The sequence below is a fragment of the Mus musculus genome, chromosome 7 (genome assembly GCF_000001635.26).
Source record: "Mus musculus strain C57BL/6J chromosome 7, GRCm38.p6 C57BL/6J".
Classification (NCBI taxonomy): Eukaryota; Metazoa; Chordata; class Mammalia; order Rodentia; family Muridae; genus Mus; species Mus musculus.
Genome location: NC_000073.6, coordinates 133,117,225 through 133,143,010, shown reverse-complemented (window position 1 = coordinate 133,143,010; position 25,786 = coordinate 133,117,225). Strand labels below are relative to the sequence as shown.

The 25,786-nt window shown below is 47.8% G+C and overlaps 2 protein-coding genes and 1 long non-coding RNA gene across 14 annotated transcripts in view; 1 reads left to right on the top strand and 2 right to left on the bottom strand.

The window, feature by feature from the left end:
* Positions 1–553: 553 nt before the first annotated feature.
* Positions 554–14,760, bottom strand: 4930483O08Rik (RIKEN cDNA 4930483O08 gene). Its single transcript, NR_046279.1, has 3 exons — positions 14,578–14,760; positions 12,701–12,833; positions 554–1,267 (listed from the first exon to the last, which is right to left on the bottom strand). It is a non-coding gene; the product is annotated as an RIKEN cDNA 4930483O08 gene (long non-coding RNA).
* A 207-nt stretch (positions 14,761–14,967) lies between these two features.
* Positions 14,968–19,456, bottom strand: Gm35364 (predicted gene, 35364). Its single transcript, XM_006508433.3, has 2 exons — positions 19,146–19,456; positions 14,968–19,027 (listed from the first exon to the last, which is right to left on the bottom strand). The coding sequence occupies exons 1-2, from the start codon at positions 19,340–19,342 to the stop codon at positions 18,400–18,402; spliced, it is 825 nt and encodes a 274-aa protein (XP_006508496.1). The 5' UTR covers positions 19,343–19,456; the 3' UTR covers positions 14,968–18,399.
* Ctbp2 (C-terminal binding protein 2) overlaps positions 19,002–25,786 on the top strand; it is a 137,012-nt gene continuing 130,227 nt past the window's right edge. The window contains exons 1-2 of one of the 12 annotated variants that reach the window (XM_006507308.4): positions 19,002–19,353; positions 19,655–19,870. The gene's annotated coding sequence lies outside the window, so the exon portion shown is untranslated. The other 11 variants (XM_030242066.1, NM_009980.4, XM_030242064.1 and 8 more) reach the window with 11 other exon arrangements.

Sequence of the window (25,786 nt, the reverse complement as noted above, 5' to 3'; positions counted from 1 at the left end):
TCCAGGCAGGCGTGATACAGGAGAAGCTGAGAGTTTAACATCATCAGAAGACTGCTAGGAGAATACTGGCTTCCAGGCAGCTAGGATGAGAGTCTTAAAGCCTATATCCACAATGACACACCTACTCCAACAAGGCCACACCTCCAAATAGTGCCATTTCCTGGGCCAAGCATATACAAACCATCGAAGGGAGCAAGTGCCTTTATCTTCTGAGCCACCTCAGAGATCCCCAAAATTCTTGGAACTTGCTCTGTAGACTACGCTGGCCTTGAACCCACAGAGATCTGACTGTCTCGACCTCCCAAGTGCTGAGATTAAAGATGTGTGCCACCAGCCGGGTGTTGTTGCGCATGCCTTTAATCCCAGCACTTGGCACATATACCTCCTTGCAGACAAAACCCATACACATGAAATAAAAATATAAATCTGTTTTAAACATTCTGGAGTTAGATATTTGCCTGAGGTGGCGAGGCGGAGGTCATCACTGAACAAGCTTATAAAATACGTTATAAACCATTGAAATAGAGAACGCTTTAACAAGGAGACGTTGCCGGGTTGTGTTGACAACATGCCTTTATTCTCAGCAGCACACTGGAGGCAGAGGAGGATGAATCTCTGACTTCAAGGCAGCCTGATCTACACAGAGAGCTCCAGGACAGTCAGAGCTAGAGAGAGAGAGACCCTGTCTCAACAGAGCAAAAGAATCTAGACACTTACATAAACGAGGTAGATTCAGTACTTAATTGGTGGGGAGTATAACCTTAGGTGGAAAAATACAACTAGCCTGAGGCAGCCTGATAGAGTAGGAGAGAAAGGATCAGAGGAGATTAGAAAAACAGATATGCAGAGCTCCCTGCCCCTCCTCAGGGTAATTGCTTCCCATCGGCCAGTAGGCAGCCAGCTTGGAAAGACAACAGTGTATGGAACAGCTATGGAGTAGATCTTGGATGGAACCAGGGCTACTGGCAAGGTACAAATGAGTAGGAGTGGGCTTTCTAGCAACTAGCACAGAGAGAAATCTGCCAGGTCCTGGAATGCTCCTGGTGGGTTTCAGGAATGCTAAAGAAGAGGAATGGACACCGTATCACGCTCTGGCTGGAGCCATGAGGAAGATGTGGCTCTCCCCTGCAGCCCACCACTTCCTACTCTCACCACATGGGCCAGGGTCCCTTCACAAGTGGGGTCAGTACCGCACAATCATGGAACGTGAAAGAAGGCCGTGGCCTTGTTAAATGACTGCCACCGTCAGGAGTTCAGCTGTGTCCACCTGCAGAAGAAAATGCACATGCCTGTCAGCAGTGGTACATACCTTTAATCCCAGCCCTTGGGAGACAGGCATTCGGATATCTGAGTTCAAGGCCACCCTGACTCACATAGTAAGTTCTAGAACTATATAATAAGTTCTAGAGCTATATAACGGGACCCAATCTTAAAAACAAGCAGACAAAACAAAAACAAAAAAAGAAAGAAGAAAGGAAAGTTTTCTTTTTGAGGTGGGGTTATCTTATGCTGCCAAAGCTGACCTCTAACAACAGATCACCCTGCCTTGGCCACCTGGAGAAGATGTGCAATAGAACTCACTAAAATGGGAATCATGTCAAATCTAGATTTCATAGGAATATTGTAAGGGTGGGGCAGTGACGGCACAGGCCTTTAATCCCAGCACTTGGGAGGCAGAGGCAGGTGAATTTCTGAGTTTGAGGCCAGCCTGGTCTACAGAGTGAGTTCCAGGACAGCCAGTACTACACAGAGAAACCCTGTCTCAAAAAACAAACAAACAAAACAAAAGGAATATCGTAAGGATTAAATGCAATAATGTTTGGCAAGGGCACCATGCTATTATTAGCTGCAGTATACTATGATAATGCTGAAAGGTTTAAATCTCTCCTTTTTACTATTTTTATCTATGTTTAATTACATGCATGTGCATGCATGCACACCATGTGTGTAGCAGTACCCACAGATGCCAAAAGAGAGTATCAGATCTCCCAGAAGAAGAGTTAAAGGGAACCCTGAGTTGCCTAATCTGGGTGCTAGGATCTAAACCTGAGTCCTCTGCAGGAGTAGAAAGCAGTCTTCACTGGTGAGCCATTTCTCCAGCCTCCCCTTCCTTTCTGTTTTGAGATAGGATCTTGCGTGCATCCAGGTTGGCCTCAAACTCACTACGCAGCCAATCATCCTGTCTCCACCTCCCAAGTGCTTGGATTACAGGTGCGCACCATCGTATCCAGTTCACGTGGCACTGGCTGTTGAACCCCAGGCTCTATGCTTTCTGAGCAAACCCCTTCCTACTGAACTACATCGCCAGTCCCTCCCATGCTCTCATTTATTTGCTCAGTTTTAGATTTGTTTGTTTAGTTATTTATTATTGTAGCTATATACGCATGCGGGGGGGGGGTGCGCAGCAATATGCAAAGGCTCACACAGGAAGGCAGCGCAGGCGAGGGCACCCATGCGGAAGTCAGAGGTAACTCTGGAGTCAGTTCTTTCCTTCCACATCCACGTGGGTGCTGGGGATTGAATTTAGGCCACTAGGCTTGGGCAGCACATGTTTTCATACGCCGAGTCTCACGGCTACCTTATGTTTACAGAGAAACAGAGGGAGACTCCGGGAAGGACACAAAACTCGTGGTTAAAAACAAAGGGTGAGTCAGGAGACGATCCCCTAGTTTGCAGTCTGAGTGCCCCAGGAAAATCCTCTGCAGTGGCTCCCGTATTTATAAATTTTGCCTTGGACAGTCCGGTCTTGTTAAGGATGAGATGAGAACAAAGACCTCAAAGCCGAGTTCTGCTATGCATACAGCAGGTGTTAAGAAGTGCCCCTGTATGCACTTGTGAGTTATTATTGCCTAATGGACCAGTAGCTCTTCAAGGGCTAAGTCTGATCCCCATTTCTCTTTGTCTTGCCAGTGCCTGGCACAGGAGCCTGGTATAAATAAAGCGTTTAATAAATATTTTATATGTATTAATAATTAACACCTGTGGCTATTTATAAATATCTCTGTGGGAAAAGCCCAGTTGGGATTGTGGCCTGTATCAAAAGTTAAATTCTCAGCTCATTTACCAAAGGCTGTGTCAACACAGGGTTACAATCTGCCCAAGAAGCTTAGAATGATACAATAGCGTCAATATTGTCCATTTAAGGTAAGCGTTTTAAACAAGTCCTGTTTTCATTTCAGGTGGGCAGAGCGTGGTGAGAGTCAAGTTCTAACACATGGTGCCTGTGCATACGACCATATTTGGAAAGAGGGTCCTTACAGCAGTGACCAATTTTAGGTGAGGTAATTTTGGATTAGGAGGGATCCTCAAATTAGAAATGGTGTCCATCTAAGGGGAGAAAAACACAAAAACCCAGCTAGTCACGTGATGACTCAGGCAGCTACAGGAACAGTGTGCCCACTAAATGCGGGAATACCAAGGAGTGGGAAGAGTCTCCCCTCTACCTTCAGAAGGAGAGACAGAGAGACAGAGACCTCTAACAGTGTTTCATGTTTCTGGAATTGGGGGATAATACAAATCTGTCATTTTAAGTCCCTGGATAACTCGTTAACCAGGAATATATGGAAGGGAATGTACACATGGGCCCTACTGCTGGACCATACTGGGAGTTCCGAAGAAAGTCCACAGAACGCATTCCAGGACGTAAAAGGCAAGAGCCCAGCATCTTTGCTCCTGCTCCTCAGTGGCGTGCCTGTGGGTTTCCCTCTCGTCTATTGTCTCCCTGGGCTTCAAGACAGTTTGAGGGATGGGTGGGTGGTGGCAGAGGTGGTCAAACCAAATGCAGGATGTAGGGCTGGCTCCCTGGGCTACAGGTATCTGCTGAGGTGTGAAGGGAGTGAGCTTTTACCCCACTGCACCTGCTGCTGAAATCAGAGTGGGGAGCAGCAGCCACAGAGCTACAGGGTCTAGACCAAAAGAAAATTCTTGTTAGTAACAATTAACAATCTTTGTTGGAGAGAGGTGTACTGAGACAGTGTCTTCCTAAGTAGTCATGGCTGTCCCACTGCTACTGTGTAGTCCAGGTCAAATTTGTGGGCCTGCTTCTGCCTCCCATGCTGGGGTTACTGCCACCAAACTAAGACATTCAAGATAGAGAGGGTGGGGCTGGAGAGATGGCTCAGCGGTTAAGAGCACCAACTGCTCTTCCGAAAGGTCGTGAGTTCAAATCCCATGAACCACATGATGGCTCACAACCATCTATAATGAGATCTGACGCCCTCTTCTGGGGTATCTGAAGACAGCTACAGTGTACTTACATATAATAAATAAATAGCCAGGCGGTGATGGAGCACGCCTTTAATCCCAACACTCGGGAGGCAGAGGCAGGCAGATTTCTGGGTCTGAGGCCAGCCTAGTCTACAAAATGAGTTTCAGGACAGCCAGGGCTATACAGAGAAACCCTGTCTTGAAAAACCAAATAAATAAATAAATAAATAAATCTTTAAAAAAAATAGAGAGGGTGGTTGCAGAGAATTAAATAAACATGGGATATTTCTAAGCATAGGACTCCATGCACCTACATAGACTATAGGCAGCACCCAGGGTACTTGCTGTAAGTACCACTACTACACATCGCGCTGGTGCTTTAGACATGCAGTGAATGATGGTGCTATTACCATACGGAGGAGTCTATGTCCTGAATCTTTCCTCTGTAGTAGGAACGCATCTAGAGAGATGGATATTGCTTCTCAGCTGAGGAGTCACTTGCTAAACACTGGGATTTGTACTCAGTAAGTGAGAAACACCTGGAACTAGAATTACACAGCATTCAAGTTCATTTGTTTGGCTTTTTGAGACAGGGTCTCTCTAACTAGCCCTGGCTGTCTTGGAACTCAGTATGTAGACTAGGCTAACTTCAAGTTTACAAAGGTCCTCCTGCCTCTGCCTCTAGAGTGCTGGGATTAAAGGTATGGACCACCACTCCCAGCTCACAACATTCGATCATTCTGTAAACGTTTTCCCAATCCCTCAGTTCTGTGTGAGCACAGAGCTCCAACTTTCCTGCCCCAACCTCTCTGATGTCTCTGCTCACAGACCTGATACTGATATTTAGCACGAGCTCAGCTTCTGTGGCCTCATTCAATATCCTTCTGCCCAAATGCTATGTTTAGTTTATGATGTCTCTCCTCCCATCAACAAGCCATTCATATGAAATTTGAAATGAATTGTCAGAGGCTGGGAATGTACTCAGTGGACAGAGTCTGTGGCTTTCGATCCCCTGCACACATAAATCAGACATAGTAGCATACACATTGCAATCCCTGCACTTGGGAGGTGGAGGCAGAAGGATCAAAAGTTCAAGTTTGGGTCTGCCTATTAAAAAAAATGTTTAAAAGAAAATGACAAGGGCCGGGAAGTGGTCATTTAATGATATACCTTACCAAAGGCCTCAACTGACCATGGGACTCACACCTCTAAAACTGGCCATAATGAACTTTTCTTCTTTATAAGTTGTCTCAAGGTGTTTTCTACAGTAGCAGAAAACTAACTGATGGCTGGGTGTAGTGACACATCTTTAATCCCAGCACTTGGGAGGCAGAGACAGAGGCAGGCAGATTTCTGAGTTCAAGCCCAGCTTGGTCTACAGAGTGAGTTCCAGGACAGCCAGGGCTACACAGAGAAACCCTGTCTCGAGAAACAAAAACAAACAAACAAACAAACAATGTTGACGAGGCTAGAGAGAAGACTCAGTGGCTAGGAGCACCTGTTGCTTTACAGAAGATTAGAGTTCCAATCCCAGCACCCATGTGGCCATGTGGTAGTCTGTAACCACCTATAAACTCCAGCTCTAGGGACCCGACATCCCCTTTTGACCCCCACAGACACCAGCCATGTGGTGCACACATACATGCAAACAAGCCACGGACATACATAAATTAAATGAACTTTCAGATTGCTGGCCTTGCATTTTTACAACTTTATGGCCTGTAATTTCTTTCTTTCTTTTTTTTTAAAGATTTATTTATTTATGTATATGAGCACACTGTCACTAACACACCAGAAGAGGGCACTGGACCCAATTACAGATGGTTGTGAGCCACCATATGGAATTGAACTCACGACCTCTAGAAGAGCAGCCACTGCTCTTAACTCTTGCGCCATCTCTCCAGCCCCATGGCCAGTAATTTCTATGGGGCCCCAAGGAGGAGTGACAACCCACCCTTGACCCAAGGCTCCTAATAGTGAAACTCCTGGCTCAGAACTGGAGCTACCTACACACTGCAAAGAAAAGTGAGGAAGGAAGCCCAATGCCTGCTGGGAAAGTCCCCCCCTCCCCCCCCTCCCCCCCCCCCCCCCCCCCCCCGTCCCCACGACCACTCAGTGTAGTTTGTGACTCCGGAGCAATCCGGATCCAAAACAATGTTCTGTAGTCGACATTTGGAACATCCAAGAAACTGTGAGACCAGCACATCTCAAGGCATCTGTGGTGAAGAGACAGCTTGTGGTTTCCAGAATGTCTGACTGATGATTTTTTTAAAAGACAGTAGGGCTGGTGAGGTGGCTCAGTGGGTAAAGGAGCTTGCTGCCAACCCTGACAACCTGAGGTCAATCTCTGGTAGGAGGAGAGGACTGACCTCTGATTTCCATAAATAAATACATACATGTTATAGTAAAAGTGGTTCTCTTATAAAACCCAATATACAATACAATGTAAGACTAATAGTGTTTGTGGTTTTTGAGACAAGATTTACCCAAATGGCCTGAAACTTGTTGTGTAGAACAGGCTGGCCTGGAACACACAGATACACAGACACAGACACACACACACACACACACACACACACACACACTGATGCTGGGATTAAATGTATGTACCACCAGGCTGAGCTAATCCAGTGTTACTGTTTAGTTTGAAGGATGGAGCACAGTACATAACCCAAGCTGATGGCAATTCTGAGATTCTCCTGCCTCAACCCCACATATTCTTAGTAGAAATATTTTTATTCCACTTAATATATCTGATGTTAATCTGTCAAATTGCCATGAACGATTTTAAGAAAACTTCCATCAATCAGTTTTGGCATTTACCTTGTTGCTCTGTAATAAATAGTTCACAGTTAGCCACAGTATAATGACCAAAGAGAGTGACCAGCCCCAGTGCTGATATGGTAAAGTATTAAGATTTTGTAGGAATTCTTTTTTTCTTAGATATTGTACAACTGTTGTTAGGAATTGTATCATGCACCAGTCAGTTTTTTTTTATTTTTTATTTTTCTTTCTTTTTTTTTTTGTTTGATTTTTGGGTTGGTTATTTGTTTGTTTGTTTGGGTGTTTCTCTTTTGAGACATTTTTGTTTCTCTACCTAACATCCCTGGCTGTCCTGGAACTCCCTTTGTAAACCAGGCTGACTTTGAACTCACAGAGATTCCCCTTGCCTCTCCTTCCCAAATGCTGGGATTAGAAATGTGTCACTACACCCAGCCATCAGTTAGTTTTCTGCTACTGTAGAAAGCATCTTGAGACAACTTACTTATAAAGAAGAAAGGTTCATTATGGCCAGTTTTAGAGGCGTGAGTCCCATGGTCAGTTGAGGCCTTTGGTGAGGTATATCATGAAAAAAGCAAGCCCCTATATTTTACAGCTAGGTACAAAAGAGAAGAGTCAGCAACTGATCATACTAGCCCCTTCAAAGGCTCATATGTCTCCAGAGACCTAAAGACCTCCCAGCAGCCTAAGACTCCACCCCTTGCCAACTCTGGAGACTAACCTTTAAAACATCGGCCATAGAGAACACTTATCCAATCCAAACTACAGCAGGAGTGAAACATCAGGATGTCTGCAACATGCTTTGGAATGGTTTGGTGTCTGTGTAGGTAAGCATGCTGACACACTCCTATAAAGCCAGCCCCAGGAAGGCAGAGGCAGGAGGGCTTCCAGCTCAGGACAGTTTAGGCTACATAGTGAGATTCTATTTCCAAAGCCAAAAAGAAGGAGTCTTCTGGGCTCCTTCCTCAAGAGGCTTACTAGCCCACACCGAGTCTTAATAAGCATTCTCTTTCTGTTTCTCTAGTTCATGTGTCCTTGGTGGAATACTTTGCCCCAGGACACCACAGCCTAGAATTCAGTGTCCTCTGAGGCTCAGCTCTTCTGAGACTTTGGGCTTTCCCACTGTTTTTCTGACCACCATGGCTAACTTTAAGGAGTTACTTTTGGCCTGGAGTGATGGCTCAGTGGTTAGGAGCACTGACTGCTTTCTTCTGAGCTCAAATCCCAACAACCACATGGTGGCTCACAACCATCCATAATGAGATCTGATGCCCTCTTCTGGTGTGTCTGAAAACAGCTACAGTGTGCTTATAATAAATAAATAAATAAATCTTTTTTTTTAAGTTACTTTTGCTCCATCTCCCCTCCTCCCAGCAACTGCTGAGTTTTCAGTTTGCCTGTAACTGTTATTCTCTTTTTAAACACCAATAAAATTTCCCTTAATCTTTTGGTTGTTCTTTTTTTTTTGTTTTTTTTTTTTTTTCAGTTTTCCTTTAAAAACCTCAACCTTTGGTTTCTTTATTTATTTTATTTAGATGAGTACCCTGTCACTGTCTTCAAGTACACCAGAAGAGGGCATCAGATCCTATTGTAAATGGTTGTGAGCCACCATGAGGTTGCTGAGAATGCTGGGAATTGAACTCAGGATCTCTCGAACAGTCACTGATCTTAACCTCTAAGCCATCTCTCCAGCCCTCCTTTTCCAGTGTTTGGAGACAAGTTTTCCCTGTGTAGCCCTGGCAGTCCCAGAACTCATTTTGTAGACCAGGCAGGCCTTGAACTCAGAGATCTGCCTGAATCTGCCTTCTGAGTGCTGAGATGAAAAGTATGCACCACCGTGCCTGCTGCCCTTAATCCTAAAAATTCAAAACAAACAGTATCTCTACAAAGAGGGACCAAAGCTGAACTATAGATGATCAAACATGAATCCAATGGTTTCAATAGGCTTTGAGGGTTCCTTGCTGCTTTTGTTGTTGTTTGTTTCAAGTCTGGGTCTTAAGAATCTCAGGCTGCCCTCAAACATACACACACACACACACACACACACACACACACACACACACATATATGTCTATATCTATATCTGAGAATGGTTTTGTACTACTTATTCTCCTGTCTCAGGACCAATAAAATGAACTTCTGCTAGAGACTATGAAGTTATATGAAACCAACTGTAAGAACTTTGTGAAATACAACATTTAAGCAAGGATTTTAGATCCCTTTATGTATGAGTACTCTAGCTGCATGTACACCTCCACGCCAGCAGAGGGCATCAAGTCCCATTACAAATGGTTATGAACCACCGCGTGGTTGCTGGGAATTGAACTTGATCTCTGGAAGAGCACTCAGTGCTCCCAACCACTGAGCCATCTCTCCAGCCCAAGTACTGTACTGGTTCCTTTAGGTGCTACCTCTGTAATTGACCGTCCGCAACTCTTCTATCTAAGGGCATTCAGTGCTATAGGTTCTGGTGTTTGTTTGTTTGTTTTTATGGTTTGTTTGTTTGTTTGTTTGTTTTTTGAGACAGGGTTTCTCTGTATAACCCTGGCTGTCCTGGAACACACTCTGTAGACCAGGCTGGCCTCGAACTCAGAGATCCTTCTGCTTCTACCTCCTAAATTCTGGGATTAAAGGTGTGTGCCACCACTGCCCAGCTTGTCTTTATGTTTTTAAAAGCAAAGATTCTTAGAGGTGTTGGATATTGCTAGGCATGGTGGATATGGATATGGCTAGGCATGGTGGATATGGATATGGCTAGGCATGGTGGATATGGATATGGCTAGGCATTTACCTGTAATCCCAGCACTTCTGAGACAGAGGCTGGAGGATCAGGAGTTCAAGACCAGTCTGAATTATATGAGAGCTAATCTCAAAACAGAACATTCAGATAAACAGAAGCCACCCCATTAGACAAGATGTCTTGTGGGTGACTGAACTACAGGCTACAACACTAACACCAGTTCTACTTGGGGTTGTATTATCTCCATTCACAATGAGGCTCCATTCAACTGTTGCTTACAGCAAGGGGAGACTGACAACTCTATCCCTGCCCTGGACCCGGCCATTCCTCTACGTCATTCCTCCAACACAGCCCCACGCTGACCCAACTGAGTGGTGCCAGTGGTCCCTGTGACTCTGTTCTTAGTCACCATTGCTCATATGTCTGAAGCTTTGTGTGTCATATCCCTGCCCTGATACAGAAAAAGAACATTCCAAGGGCAGAACTCAAAGCAGAACATGCAAGGATGTTTGAGACTCATGGTGGCTTCTGTTTGACGCTACGGGAGTTCTCTGCTCTCCAGCCTGCTGGATAAGGATAAGGTCTACTTTATCTAGTATTCAAGTTAGATTCTCAAGGCAGTTGAAGTACAAGAACTCCAAAGGGTTAAGGACTTTGTACAGAGCAGGTCTGTCTCTGTGGCAAAATACTTGATGCTCTAAACTAGGCATGGTAGCACAGGCCAGTAAACCCAATACTTAGAAAGCAGAGACAGGACAAAATAGACATGAAATATCTATTCCTCAAAAGCATAAGGATTTTAGGGGGCTGAAGAGATGGCTTAGCAGTTAAGAGCACTGGCTGCTCTTCCAGAGGATCCGGATTCAATTCCCAGCACCCAAAGGTGGCTGGAAACCATCTGTAAGTCCATCTCCATAGATACCAGGCACATACACAGTGCACAGACATACATACAGGCAAAACACCATACACATAAATAAAAAAAAAAGCATAAAAAAAACTAACAATGAATTTTGAGGAGGAGGGGTTGGTGATGTAACTCAGTTGGTAAATGCTTGTCAATCACGCATGAAGCCCCAGCTTCAATCCTTAGCTGTGCATAAACTGGGCATGGGGGTTTGTGCCTGCAGTCCCAGCACTAGGGAGTGGTGGAGACAGGAGGATCGTAATTTAAAGTTCATCCTCAGCTGCACAAGTTCAAGACCAGGCTAGTTTACATGAGAACCAGGTAACAGGAGGGCCAAATGGGGACCATCTGGAGCATCTCTGTATTACTCAGTCACATGCCCTTGCAGCCAGCCCAGCAATGAGCTTTCTGGAAGCTTCACCGTCCATAAAGCTAACTGTGGACTCTTGGCCTGTCCCTTGAGGTTTCAGTGATGGAAGACTATTATCAACCTACTGGGATTTAGGAGGCTGGCACCAAAAGTCCAGCCTGAAGCAGAAGCAGGCAGATCTCTGAGTTCAAGGCCAGCCTGGTCTACAGAGTGAGACCAAGGGTAGCCAGGGCTACACAGAGAAACCTTGCTTTGACCTCTGCCACTCCTCCTCACAAAAAAAAGAGTCCAGCCTGGGTCAGGTCAGAGTTGACAGGGCTTTCCATAAGAGCTTTTGCTCTTATGTGACAGTGTTTCGGTGTGTTTGTTTATTTTTCTTCAAGTTATACTACAGTCATTCATGCCTGTGAATCTGCATGTTTGTTTTTATTTATGAAGGATTTAGACTGTGTGTGTGTTGAACAACTCAGGTATCCAGCGCTTAACATACAATTTTTAATAACTTGGATTTCATATTCAGTGAGTGATATACCCTCTTACCCAATCTTATCTTTTCATCCATCCACCCACCCACCCAACCACCTGCCATTCAACCACCCACCTAACCACCCCATTCACTCATTTCTCCATTTCTCCACCTGATCCACCCACCCATCTACCTGTCCATCCATCTACCCACCCACCATCCATCCATCCATCCATCCATCCATCCATCCATCCATCCACCTATTCCCATACCCACACATCCATTAATATTCCCACCCACCCATTCAAATGTCCAAGCAACATCCCGAGTGCCTCTGAAGGGCCAGACTTACTAATAGATAAACTCATCAGACTATTTCATGTTTGCAAACCACTGGGGACTGGGGAGACAGATTAGTAGGTAAAGCATAGGTGAGAGAGCTTGAGTTCAGATTCCTGGAAATACAGAAAACAGCCAGATGTGATAACGTGTGTCTGCAATCCTGGTGCTGCTATGGCAAGAAGAGAATTGAAGACATAAGAATTCCAGGAAGCTCGTGGGCCAGGTTGCCTGAGCAACATGAGATCCTGTTTCAGTGCTGCCCCCTAAAAAAAGCTTTATTCTTTATAAATATGATCAAATGAAAATATTTACATTGACTTTTCAAACACCACAAACCATCCCTCTCCCACAGTAAGTACAGAATCACTTTTCATGGAGGAAAGGGAATGTGGCTTCCTAGAAAAGGAACTAGAATGGCTGGCATCTTTAAGCATTACATTAAATTTCGAGCTTCCTGTGGGCCAAGGTAACAATGAGTCAGGATGTGTGAGGAAGAAAATTCCTTAGCTTTTCAAAAGAGACACACTCCCTGTCTCGAAAAACAAAAACAAAACAAACAAAACAAACAAAACACACTTTGTTTTATTTGTTTGTTTTGTTTTTGAGACAGGGTCTTTTTTTCTCACTACATAGCTGTAGTGACTATTCTGGGTTGTCAACTTGACTATATCTGGAATGAACTACAATGCGAACTACAATGCAGAATTGGAAGTCTCACCTGTGATCCTAATCTGGAGGCTAGGAGATCCAAGTTTCTGACCTGGATCTTGGCATAGAGATCTTGAAGCATAGTGGCTATGAATCCCAGAAGATTCAGAAAGGGAGATCTCTGAGTTCAAGGTCATCTAGGACAAAGCAAGTCCCAGATCCAAGCCTGGTGACACATACCTTTAATCTGGGCACACCTTCTGCTGGAGATTTTACATAAGGACATTGGAAGAAGGAAGATTCATGCTCTCTTCTTCGCCTGCTTGCCTTGTGGGACTGAGCAATTGCTAGATCCTTGGACTTCCATTCACAGCTGAGGCCGACCATTGTTGGGAGTTGAACAACAGACTGTAAGTCATCAACAAATTTCCTTCTTATATATAGACTACCCATAAGTTCTGTGACTCTAGAGAACTCTGACTAGACTAACACAGTAGCCCTGGCTATCCTGTCACTTGCTATGTAGGCCAGGCTTGCCTCAAATTCACCGAGATCAGCCTGCCTGTGCCTATTCACTCCTGGGATCAAAGGTGTCTGCCACCACCTGGCTCAGAGATGCACTGTTTCTCTTGTAGGTAGGAATGCCGCACAGAGGTTATAGACACTAACCGCCAGGTATCTATTTTTGTTTGTTCTGATTTTTTTGACAGGGTCTTGGGTAGCCTAGGCTGGGCTTGAACTCCCTATGTGTCTAAAGATGACCTTAAACTTCTGATCCCCCCGCCTCCACACCCAGAGGGTGCTGGAATTATGGCTGTACACCACAGGACCTCTTTTTATCTCAGATGTCGATGAGAGTCTAGGCCATTGCTACTGCCCCCATTCCATTGGATACTAGCAGTGAATGCAGTGGGTTGATGTAGAGGCCAGCCATGAGCATGTCCCCACCACCTTTCCTTGTGGCCAGATGGAACCCCAGGCTGAGAGAAACAGAATGGGCACCCAAATTAAGAGGGGTAGGATGGCACTGCCAGTGGTGTTGCTTCTGCCTGGTCTGTACCCTCACACCTGCACCAGATATACCTGCCTCCATCTTGGAGTTTTGAGGCTCCACCAGGCCAGGCCTCTCAAAGCTAGGACATTTCCCCCTGAACCCCAAATTTGGGTTCCTAGAAATAGAGAGGGAATGAATAACCCTGGAACAAAGAAAGAAACTTTGGGTGGAGAGTCTGAACCACGAGCAACCAACCAGGAAAGATGGAAGCCAGGGGGAATGGAGAGTCCTTGGCAAAAGAGTTGAGCTCCCAGAATGAAGTAGAAGCCCATTGTGTACCAGTGCTTGTGGGCATTGCAGACCCTCACAGGCTTAGTTAATAACATTGCCTGAGGTGGTGGTGGTGGGGACAATACTGAGTTAATGAAAACCATCAGGAAAAAGAGAATAGGGCCTAGAGACAAGATGTAAACTTATTCACCTGATATAATTGTTGTCTTAGAGGCTTACTGTCTCCATCTGCCAACCCAGGCCTACTCCTGGAAGCTTCTAGCTTTTGTACAATCTAACCCAGGCCTAAAATGTTTTCAGCCTCCAAGAGACTTACTGCTGAATAGGCTCACCCTTTCTAGTTCCTCCTGATCTCTGGCTGGCTGGTTCAACTCAGAATTTCTGGCTCAAACTCCTCTCCAAGCTGACTGATTCAATCTGGCTTCTCTCAGCTTCTCACTGGATTGCTCTACTTGGCTTCAAACTAACGGCTGGCAACTTGTTCTAATCTTCTGGCTCCTTCTTATTCTCTGGTTTCAATCTCCTCTGCTGACCTGCGTGAACTCCTGAATGAACTCTATTCCAGTGCACTGCACACTTACTGCACTGTCTCCCAACTGACTGACTTGACTCCACTGCACTGATCTCAAAATGACTGAACAGAACTGATCAAAACTCAATGCCACTGCCTGCACTCAACTGCACTAGTTCCCGACTCCTTAACTCTGAATTGCACCGAACTGACTGATTTGAACTCAACTGACTGACTGAACTCAGATCTGCATGTTTCTGTCTCCTGAGTGTTGGGATTAAAGACATGTATCACCCCACCTGGACCTAAGCTTTTCTTTACCTGAAAAGTGTACTGTATCAGGCTAGTCTTGAACTCAGAGATCTGCTTGTCTCTGTCTCCTGGGACTAAAGGTATATCTGTATGCCAGTTAAATCACACAGATCTAAAAGCTCTTTAGGTCTGATCCCTTGCGAGAGCAGGCATGCTGCTGGATTAAAGTTCCTCCACACAAGACCCTGAACTGGCAGGGGTCCTCTTGCTTCAGTCTCTTAAGAGCTGGACTTACAATTGTGAGTCACTAAGCCTAGCCTGATCATAAGTAAATATGAGGAAAAAAAAAACTGCTGGGCGGGGCATGGTGGCGCATGCCTTTAATCCCAGCACTCGGGAGGGAGGCAGAGGCAGGTGGATTTCTGAGTTCGAGGCCAGCCTGGTCTACAGAGTGAGTTCCAGGACAGCCAGGGCTACACAGAGAAACCCTGTCTCGAAAAACAAACAAAAAAAAAGTTTGCTGTAACTTTTGGGACTCAGTTACTACTTCTTCTTGAATATAAAAGCACACATGGAATGTTTATTCCCAGAGGATGAGAATTTACCTCTGGTTTTCTCATCACAGCCTTGCCAGTGTGCAGAAATCAAGCCTCAGGAACCACCCCTCTGTACTCAACTTTGCCTCCCCACTGCCTTCCTTTCATTTCATGGTCATCTCACTTGCAGCTCAGCATCAACCAGAAATCACGGCAATCCTGCCCCAGGTAGAATTGTGCATATGAACCACCACATCTGTCTTTGTTTTTTCTATCTTATATATATTAAAAAAAAAAAACACCTATAATTTGTATGTGTGCATATTCATGCCACAGTATGTATGCTGAAAAAGAATGCCCATGTGCCCCCCTTTAGTCCCCAGTCACCCCCGCAGTGCTTCTTATGGTTTTGCCTATTTGCTGATCACTTGTAAATGGAGTTATAAGTTATTTGCTCTTTTGTGTCATGTTCGTTTCATCAGCCTTTTTTTCCATGTTCATTGATATGACAGCTCAACAGTTCATCTCTTTTCAGTGGTGTGCATGCATGTATGTGTAGACCCATGCTACGGCATAGACCAAAAGAGAATGTGGGTGTTCTGCTGTGTCACTTTCTGCTTGAGTCAGGATCTTTTATTGAACTGGGGGCATTTTTTCACCTAGACGGGATGGCAGTCAAGCGTTAGTGACTGTCTTGACTCTTCCCCTATTATGTGCCATTCCACTGTTGGGGCTACTGACCTGGGCAGCTGTGCCGTTTTACCTGGATGTTTGGATCTGAACTCAGGTCCTCATGTTTGTGCAGCAAGTGTTCTTGCCCACTGAGCAATCTCCTTAGCCCTCCATTTCCTGGTTTGTTTTGAGACTTAAGTATCCCTGGCTGACCTGGAACTCATTATATAGACCAGGCTGGCCTTGAACTGAGTTGCACCTGCCTCTGTTCACCAAGTGCTGTGTGTAAAGGTTTGTGCCACCACACCTGGTTCTTCATTCCTTTTTAAAGGCCAAATAATAGTCCATCTGCATTTCATTTATTCATCTGTCACTCAGACTTGACCTACTGATTGTCGGGAATAGTTTTGCTATGATTGTGAGTATACTTATATCCATTTAAGCCTCTGCCTCCAGTTCTTTTGGGCACATAGTCAGAAATGAAATTGTTGGACCATACAGCAATTCTATGTTTAACTTTCCGAGGCGCTGCCAGGCCATTTCCCACTGTGGCGGCACCATTTACTTCCCCATCAGCCCTCACAAAGGCTCCCATTTCTCCATTTTCTCTTTTGTTGATGACAGCCATCCCAATGGACAAGAAGTGGTATCTTACTGTGGTCCTCATTTGTATTTCCCTGCTGACTGGGGCTGAGCATTGAGTGAGTCTGTCTGCTCAGTGGCTGTTTGTACATCATCCTCAGAGAAGCATCTATTGGAGTCTGGTTACGTTTTTGAATTTTAAAGATTTTCATTTGAGTGTGTGTGTATGTGTGCACTTGGGGGTGAAGGGGGAACACTTGGAGATCAGAAGAGGGTATCAGACCCCTTAGAGCCGGAGTTAAGGTGGGTGTGGTTACTGGGAACTGAAATCAGTGCCTCTGGAAGAGCCGCCAATGCTCTTAACTGCTTAGCCATCTTTCCAGCCCTGGGTTTTTATTTCTGGTCTTGTTGTTTATGTTTGACATCTTTTGAGAAATGGCTAGAGTCACATGTTGATGGTAGCTAGAGTTAGTTTCTTAAACATGTTAGTACACTTGTTTTTATCTTGTGGGGTTGGCATGCATTGCATGGTACATGTATGGAGCTGAGAAGACAGCCTGAGGAAGTCAGTTTGCTCTTTCTGGGTTCTCAAGCTTGGGACCAAGGGCTTTACCCACTGAGCAATCTTGCCAGCCCCAAAGTATTAGCAGTGCAACCTTATCTGGGTGATTGCCAGATTCCCCTGACTTCAGGAGCAAGAGATGAGCCAAGAACCACATATATACCAGTCAAGTGTTCTACCCGCTGTGCTACGCCCCCCCCCCCCCCCCCCAGCCTGGACTCCATATTTTAAAATGCAGGTGGTCAGGCTGAAGTTAGAAATGATTTTTAGTTCTGAGTTCATAAGAAAGGGGGTAGTGTTTTCTTATTGTGATATCTGGTACATGTGCAGGGGTCTGAGACAACTTAGTCTACTCTTTTCTTCCATCTTTCCCTAGCCTTTGAGGATTGAACTCAGCTCCTCTGGCTAGGTAGCAACTTTGCAGGCTGAGGCATCCTGCAGGGCCCACGGTAGTATTTTTCTAAAGTGGAATTCAAAATCAGACTGCAGGAAAGCTGAAGAAGTAACAGGAAAGACAGAAAGCCAGCTGACTGTGGCTTCTTGGTGAGAATAGAGGACCACGAAGGGCAGAGATCTGAGAAACATAAAAATTCAGGAATTACCATAGTTAGGGAGGGCCAGGAAGCTGGCATTGGTGATACAGAAGCCCGGGTATGGACAAGATCGGTTTGCAAGCAATTCCCGGGCCCTGTGACCTTGGAATGAAGCTGCTGGGGAGAGGCAAACTCTTAAGAGGAAGAATCTATGAGAACACAAAGCCCTGGAAGATAGAGACAACTGGGTCAGAGGCGGGTGCACACCTGTGATTCGTTCACAGAACATTCAAGGGCAGCCCCAGGCCTATTGGGGGATGTGATGTGTTGGAGAGGGACCGTTCCCGTCTTGCCATTCAGAATAGTTTGACTATAAAACATAGAAACCTTAACAGTGCCAGTCTCACGGCCGTCATCTGGTGAGCAGTTTAGCAAACAGGCCGAGATAGAGCCCGAGAAAGGCTGCGCTCTCCAGAACGCACAGCGATGGGTTCAGGGGCTCGGAGGCCTCCAGAGCAGAGGCCCACCTCTTCTATAAATGCCTCTGGTCGCGAAGGGCGGGAGGAAGCCACCCATACCACACTCTACGTGGCTCTCTGAATGGCGGTCCCTGTGGTCTTCAAAGTTGTGACCTTGGACACCCCCTCTCAATCCAGTCGCTAGCCCAACATCTCAATCCAGTCGCTAGCACCCTAAAGATTTTTTAAAAAAAAACAATTGCATCCAAGGGCTCTGTTCAGCGCCACAGGGGTCCTTAGAAGACGCGCGCTTAAAGTCTGGTAATCCTGGGTCCCTGAGTACAGGGAAACGGCTCCCTTCCGGGGACAGCGCTCCAGTGTCGCGGGTCATGGCCAAGGAACCCAGCCCAGATGCTAACTAGTCTCGCGCTGCCGCTGTGTCCCATCGTCGTTAAGAGTCCTGATTCTAGTCGTAATGCTCCTAGACACTTGTGGACTCGTGATCACGAAAAGGCACCGCACGCACGACCCCCGGGCCCGCAAGGCCTCTAGAGAGCCTGGTGACCTGACCGAGGCAAGGCTTTCAAAATAGCCCCAGCGACATCCAGACAACAGAAAGACATTTCTAAATGTGTAAAAACAGTTGGCTTCTCGTAGCGAACACATCGTGGCAAGTTCCAGCACATAGACCAGTCTCCGCGCGCCCCGCAGCCAGCGCTACCTCCCTGGCTCGCTCTCCCGGATCTGGGATCTGGGAGCGCAAGTGCCCCCTGTGGCCGGCCCGCGCCTGACCTCACGAGCCTGGGACGGCACCCGTGGCCTGCGCGGGGCCCTGGAGGAAGTTGGAGCCTCGGGGCCGAGTAGAGTGCAGGTCGGCTGAGCGGGCGTGGTGGGGGCCTTATCGAGCCGGGGCTACCCCGGGGACCGTGCCGAGGCCCGCTAGAGCTCGCGTCTCCCCACGTGGCGTGCCCCACGTGGAAGGGGAGGAGAAGGAAGGAGGGTGAAGTCACCCCACCGGCTGCGGGACCCCTGCGCGTCCCCAGAGTCTCAAGGGAGGCGCGGGGCTGGGCCGGGGAGTGTCTGCCTTGCCCGGCCCCCTCGGCTGCCCGCAGCGCCAGTATGCACTTTCGTGTAGCTGCTAATCCCCGGAGAGAGCCGATTTGTAGTGAGAAGTATCTGTAGGGGCGAGACCGGACCATGTGGGGTTGTGTCATTGGTTTGCAAAGAGAGACCCCGCCTTTGAAGAAAAAAAAAAAAAAAGAAAAAGAAAACGAGTGTGCGAGGGGACCCTCACCTCGCCTCCCGCCTCGCTCCTGCGCAGCCGGAGGGCACCGGAGCAGCGGCCCGCGCCGCTTCCGTCCTTCCCTTTCCTTTTTCTCTGCGCTTTCCTCCTCCTTCCCGGGAGGAGAAAACAAATAAAGAAGAGCAAATAGCCGGGAGGCGCTCGGCTTCCAGGACCTTCCCTCCCCGGATCCAAGTTACAGCCAGCATCCTCTCGGGGGGTGAGAGAGGCGCGGGCCAGGGACCCCCAACGCAGCCCCCGCCAGGCCGCGGGGCTGGCAAGAAGGCGCGCGGCCAGGACGAGGGGGGGGGGGACTGGATCGGGAGCCGGTGGGCGGGGGAAGGGGGTGGGGTGGGTGGGGAAGTAGGAAGAGGCTCGGCGGCGACGGGAGGAGGAGGAAGGGAAGGAAGGGAGGGAAGGGAAGGCAAAGGAAGGGAGGGGAGGGCGGGAGGGGGTGGGGCGCGGAGCTGGAGAGATTAAGTTTTTGTGTGTGTGTCTCTGTGTGCGTGTGTCATTTTAAGGTGGCTCGGGAGCGGCCCAGAGGAGCCAGCTGCGGCCGGAGGAGCAAGAGACCGAGCTGGGAGCCATGCCGCGCTGAGAGGGGGGGCCGCACCACCAGCGCCACCACCACCACCGCCGCCGCCGCCGGGTGGGGTGGGAGGGGCGGGAGCCACCGCTACCGCCGCCGCCTCCCGGGTGGGCGCCCTTCTCCTTGGACGCCGGCGACCCAGGACGAGGTAAGGGCGGGGGTACCCGGGGAGGGCTGGGGCTGTCGCCGCCCCCGCCTCACCTGCGGCCGCTGGCTGGGGCGCCGTGCCCGCGCCTCACTGCGCCACTCCGGGAGAAGGAGGAGGGCGAAGGACACCGGGCCGGCATCCGAGGACATCTTTGGTCAGCGCCCCCAGCCCTGTGTCCACACACTACGCCCGGAGGTGGACCTCTGCCGGGGGGTTCTCGTCCTCCGCCCCTCGCCACCGATTGCGCTTGCTGGCCGCCCTTTGCTCCAGGATTTTTGTTGTTGTGATGAGAGTTGATGAATGCGAAGTAGGCGGTCACCTTCCTTCCCATCAGGATTGGGGAAAAAAAAAAAAAAAGGAAAGAAAAACCCGGCGCGCAGCGGCGTCCGGAGGGCAGCGGCGGCGGCGTCTGGCGACGGTTTCCTAGGCGCCCCGGGCTTGCTCCTGGAGCCCGGTGGGTGCGCGCGCGGGGGCCGCTGGCGATCTCGGACGAGCGCGCTGCGCGCCGCGGGGACAATACGGCCAGATCCCTGGGGATCAGGAGTCCGAGCATGACGGGGTGCGGCAGGCCTTGCGCCTGGGAGGCGGGCGGGCAGGGGGGAGTAGACACCGGGGTCGGCGGGGACAAGTCGGGGCGCGCGTGGCTCGGGGCCCCTGGGGGCGCGGCCCCTATCGGCCCGGGATCCCGCGCGGTTCTCCCAGAGTGTAAGTGAGAGGCCGGGAAAGACGCGAAGCGAATCCCTTTTGTTTTGCCGGCCCGGCATTGTTGGCTCCTTGGGGCAGCCGGGGCCACATCTGCCGCCGCCGCCGCCAGTGGCGCGCGGGGCTCGGCCCGCCAAAGTCGCGGCGGGGCGGGGGGCCGGGGCGGGCTGCAAGGGCGGGGGCGGGCGGCGCGGGCATTTCCTCTGCCCAGCCGCGCTCCCGCGGGCACCACTTCCTCCTCGCCCTCCGCCCGCTGTCCTCGGCGTCCTCGCCGGGACCGCACTTTTCGGGTGGGGCGAAGCAAAAAAGAAAGTTTCGTAAAAGGGGCTGGCTGGGAGCGCCGTGGGCACCGGGGATCTAGCGTGGCGCGGGGACGGTCCGGCCGCCGCAGTCGCCTCCTTGCGCCTGGGGTGTTTCGCGGAGCCGGATCGACCGGCGGGAAGAGCCTTTCTTCTCCGGCTCGCGCCCTTCCCTCTGCCTTGGGCGACTGAGGCCGGGCAGCGCGGGAGTGCCGGTGCGCCCAGGCCTTGCTTTTGCGGGAGGCCCCGCGGCGTGGCCGGTCGCCTGCAGCCCACGCTGCGCCCAGGGGCTAGGAGGCCGCGGGCCCGAGAGCTCGGCGCGGTCACCGCGGGCAAACCCTCGCGCGCACACACTCCCTCCGGTGGCTTGCTTAACGCCGGCGACTATAGTCGCCGACACGGAGAGTGCGTGTGCGCGCGTGTGTGTGGTACCCTTGCCCAGCCCCCACCCCCTACTTTTCTTAGATGCGGCCCAAGCAGCGGTTGGCTTTAGGGGACTCAGGTTTGGGATTTTGTAGGGGACCGCAGGGAATATCTTATGAAATCTCTGCGTGCTTGGAGGCTGCTGGCAATGGCCTACGTCGCCACGCCAGGCTCCCAACCTCGGGCAAATAGACCTTCCTGGATATTTGCCCTATTTTCTTTAAAAAAAAAAAAAACAACAAAAAAAAAACTAGGGAACTTTTGAGAGTCCTTAGATGCGAGTGGTAATAGAACTCTATGCATTGGAAAGTTGAAGTCCAAAGGCCTTTATTTGCAGTTTTTTGGGACATGTATATTTTTATCTGAGATGGGTGATTTTTTTGAGGGAACATTGTATTGGGGTAGAGGGATTACAAAAGTAGTTCTGCTTTCTAACTTTGACGGGATGCATCAACGGTGGGATCTCTTTTTGAAGGAGATACGGCCTTCTCTCCTCGTGCTGAGTTCAAAGACAGTTTTAAAATTACCTCGCGTTCGGCTCCTGGGGCTGCCGTTTGCCTCTAGATAGATTCTCAAAGAACTAGTTCCCATCTACTTAGGACAATTCTGGTTTGAAGCATTTTTTTTTTTAAATAAATCTTTCATATCTTTAGTAATGGGACTTTAAAAGGATCTTGTTTTTATAATTACTTCATCTCAAAGAGTACTTCTTAATAGCAATTACAGAGTAATATTTTAAATGCCAATTCAACATTTTCAGCCCCAGCAACTTTAACGTGAAAACAAGGTTTCCTTTTTAGTGTTCCAAATAACAACTGTATCTTAAAGTTGGAACATTGAATATCCTTTTGTCTGGCTCTGACACACTCCTGGAAAAACCCCCAGTGCCCTTTTTATAGCCCCCCAAAGAAAAGTTAATGAGCTGGTAGGTTTCAAGCTAGAAGCAGGTCCTCCCTCTTGCAAAATATGCTTAAAGTCGCCATTGAAGTTGAATGTTAGCCGTGAATGTACTTGCCTTTAATGAAACCAGTTTAATCGTTCACACTTGATCAAGTATAACATGACCAAACAAAGGAAATAAGCCAGCATATTTCTGTAGTGCATTGAGGGGTTTAGTGTAAGTGTTGATGATGGGTCGCCCCTCCCCCCACTCTGCCCCAGTTCAAGGGAGAGCGGGTTGAAAGCTAGGGGGATTTATGACACTGATTGGTTTTTCTGTGCCCCAGGGGTAGGGGACACGGGTACGTCTCTGTGGAAAGCAGCTATTAGAGGGAATCCAAAGATCTCAGGTTTGCAGTGAGTTCCGAACCTGACAAGGTGCGTTTTTGGTTTCTTGTCTGGGGAGATACTTAAGCTGAAGGAGTATAATGCCCGCCTCCCTCCCCCGTGGTAATGGCACCTTAATAAGGGAGAGTGGAGGGCGGTGTGGTGTGCCCTGCTGAGGGGAGCTCGCTGCCACGTGAGTTATTTACGGTTTCATTTGGGAGCTTTGAAACTGGGCTCTTGAATGGGTGTTCTTGTGGGGGAGGGGCAGGGTGAATTACCTTTTCTTAGCTGTGATTTAAAAAAAACAAAACAACCCCCCCCCCAAAAAAACTCAACCCTTTGTCCCGCAAAATGCATTTCCTTGCTGAGCTTGAGTTGCAATTTATGTGTGGGATTTAGTCGTCAATTTAAGTGAAGAAATGTCTGTAAAATTTAAGTGTGTCATTTCAGAGTTAAGAAACTTAAAAAAAAAAAGAAAAGAAAAATCATCCACCAAACCCCAAACACTGCCTCTGTAAAAAACCTGTGACATACTTGGTGAAATATTTTGGCCCTTTCAGACTCAGGCACACCTGTTCCTGTCCCTGCTGAGTCGTTTTGATTTCCCTGGCATTGTTAACCTAGCTCTTGTACACAAGATGAAACGGTAAAACTTGCTAGTGGAATAATTATTAACTACTCCATCCATTACCCTTTCAGGGAATAATCAATAACCTCACTCTTGACTTTAAAAACTCCAAATAGAAATTGTCCTGTTAGTCTAGAAAGTGTTGTAAAGAAAAATTGGGTTAGAGAAACAAACAAGTAGTGACAACAAACTATGAAAACAAGCTGTTTAGGGTGTGCTGAGAGAGCAGTCAGGTCAGAGATATACTGAACCAGCAGGAAAGTGAGCCTAGGATGGCATATTTTGTTTGAATTTCTTTTCCTTCCCTTCCTTCCTTCCCTTCCTTCCTTCCTTCCTTTCTTTCTTTCTTTCTTTCTTTCTTTCTTTCTTTCTTTCTTTCTTTCTTTCTTTCTTTTTTTTTTTTGTGATCAGGTCTCTCTACATAGCCTTGACTGTCCTGGAAGTCACCATGCACGGTGACCCAGAACTCTCTTTGTAGACCATGCTGGTCTAGAACTCAGAATCCTCCAGCTTCAGCCTCCCACATAAAGCTGTGTGCCACCACACCTGGCCTTCTTACAGATTTATGAAAAACGGAAAAGGTCTTTCAAAAAGGATACCTTTTAGGGTCACCTTTCAGGGAGGGCTACTGCTGTGTTGTAGCAGGGGCATGTCTTTTGCCAACAACACACCCTGGCATCAAGAGTCATATTTGAAGGTGCAGTTATCCCTTCTGCACTCAGGGCTCTGCTAAATGGAAAGAAAATGTAAAGAGTTTACAACATTGATGTAATGGTGGTCTCAGTTCTCACTTTTTCCCACTGACTCTTCAATATAGAGGGACTCGTTATAATGTATGTGAGTTCAGCTTGGGTCCCTCTGCTAATAAACTTTCTATCAGCAGAAAGCAGCAGGCCACACGGAAACACAAGGATTCGCATAGCTTGGTTGGGAAGGGACTAATTTACCTATTGTGCTGGGTAGGAACAACTCAGTTACTACCATGCACAGGTAATAACAGCACCATTACAGAGGGTGGAACACAATTTTGTAGTCTTAAAAAAAAATAGTACAGCTTGATCCTTCACAAAGAAATGCCACCTTTTGGTGAAATCTTGGGGTCTCTTACTAACAATCTTTCCATGGACTGATAGGTCAGGAATGAATGCTCACGAGGCTTGTGTATGCTGAAAAGTTAGGGGGTACAGGAATGTTTGGGTGGGCGTATTGCCTAGGTGGATCACCTTACCTATTACAGCTGGTAAGCATGTCCTAATTTACTTTGGCTGCAACTTAAAGTTACAGTCCCCGGGGAGAGCTGGGAATATCCGAAGCTTTCCCCAGTCCCACCTTTTGAAGTTAATTTTTATTCAAGTCTGGCTTTAATGGAATATGTGTCATGGAGTTATGAAAGGTTTTTTTTTTTTATTTTTTTAAAGCCCTATCTCTGAGTTCAGAAAATTATATTTAATAATCGCCAAAAACTTCAGAACCAGTTTTATAGTGGCTCTTTTGATCATGATTTAATGAAAAGTATCCAAAAGCTATCAGTGTGACTCTAATGATAGTCACAAATGAATGTTTGGGCCTAATCTGGAGTTTGCTTTTAGATGTCATTATTAATGTGGAAGGCCTAAATTATGGCTGCTCTTGGGCATTCAGAACTTCTCCTATGAAAAGAAGGGCCTTGCACATTGTGTGGAAGAGGGGGATTCACAGATGAATATAGAGTCTAAAGTGGTGAAAGAGCCTGGCCATTGTTTGTGCGGAATGTTGACAAAGGGAGCCAAGGGGCAGTTTTCCCCTTCTGCAGGAGAACACAACAGGGATGGGAACCAGCCTGGCATTCATCTGCCTTGGTCAGGCATGGAAATTTGGCCAGCTTCCCTTCCTGAGTTTTTCTTAGAAGGTGGTCTTACTGGACTCCAGGAGAATACATGCTTTGGTTCTTAGCAGTCTGCATTCTTTTTGAGGAAAGATTACAAGGGCAAATAGAAGCAGTTTCCGAGAAAAGCATTAAGAATGACAACTCCCTCACCCCCCCCCCCCTTTCAAATGTGATCTTAGGAGAACACTATCTATACAGTGCCAGACACTGAGGCAACTGAAATCCCAGGAAGGACCTGACTTTGTGTTTAATTCCTCCCTGTGCTCCGGCTTTGCCTTTAGGGACCGGATCCTATACTTGACTATTTGCTATAGGGCCTGCCTGTTTGTGGCTCCTGCTGTTATTTCTGAAAAGGCTTCTTTGAGTCTTCATTCTCAGAGCCTTTCCTCGCACTTCCACGTGGGACCCATGATGGCTCAGGTGACAGGCATTCCTGGTACCTCGTAAAAATCTCCATCCAAACTGGAACCATGTGGGTAATTGTCTATTCCCAGGGCTGCGTCTACCTGGTATTTAGCAATGTGCACTCATAATTTTGAGGCCCCCTGGCAGTTTCCATCCACCAAGCTTGGTCCCCTGTGGGTGCTTAGAAGTGCCCGGCTTGAGCTGTAGGCCTAACGTAGATTTAACAGTTGGCTGCTAGAGTGGACTTAAATTTCATAGAAATTGTGATAAAATGGTTGGGTTCTGACTAATGGGGCAAGCAGTCATGCTAGTTTTAAAAGGAATTG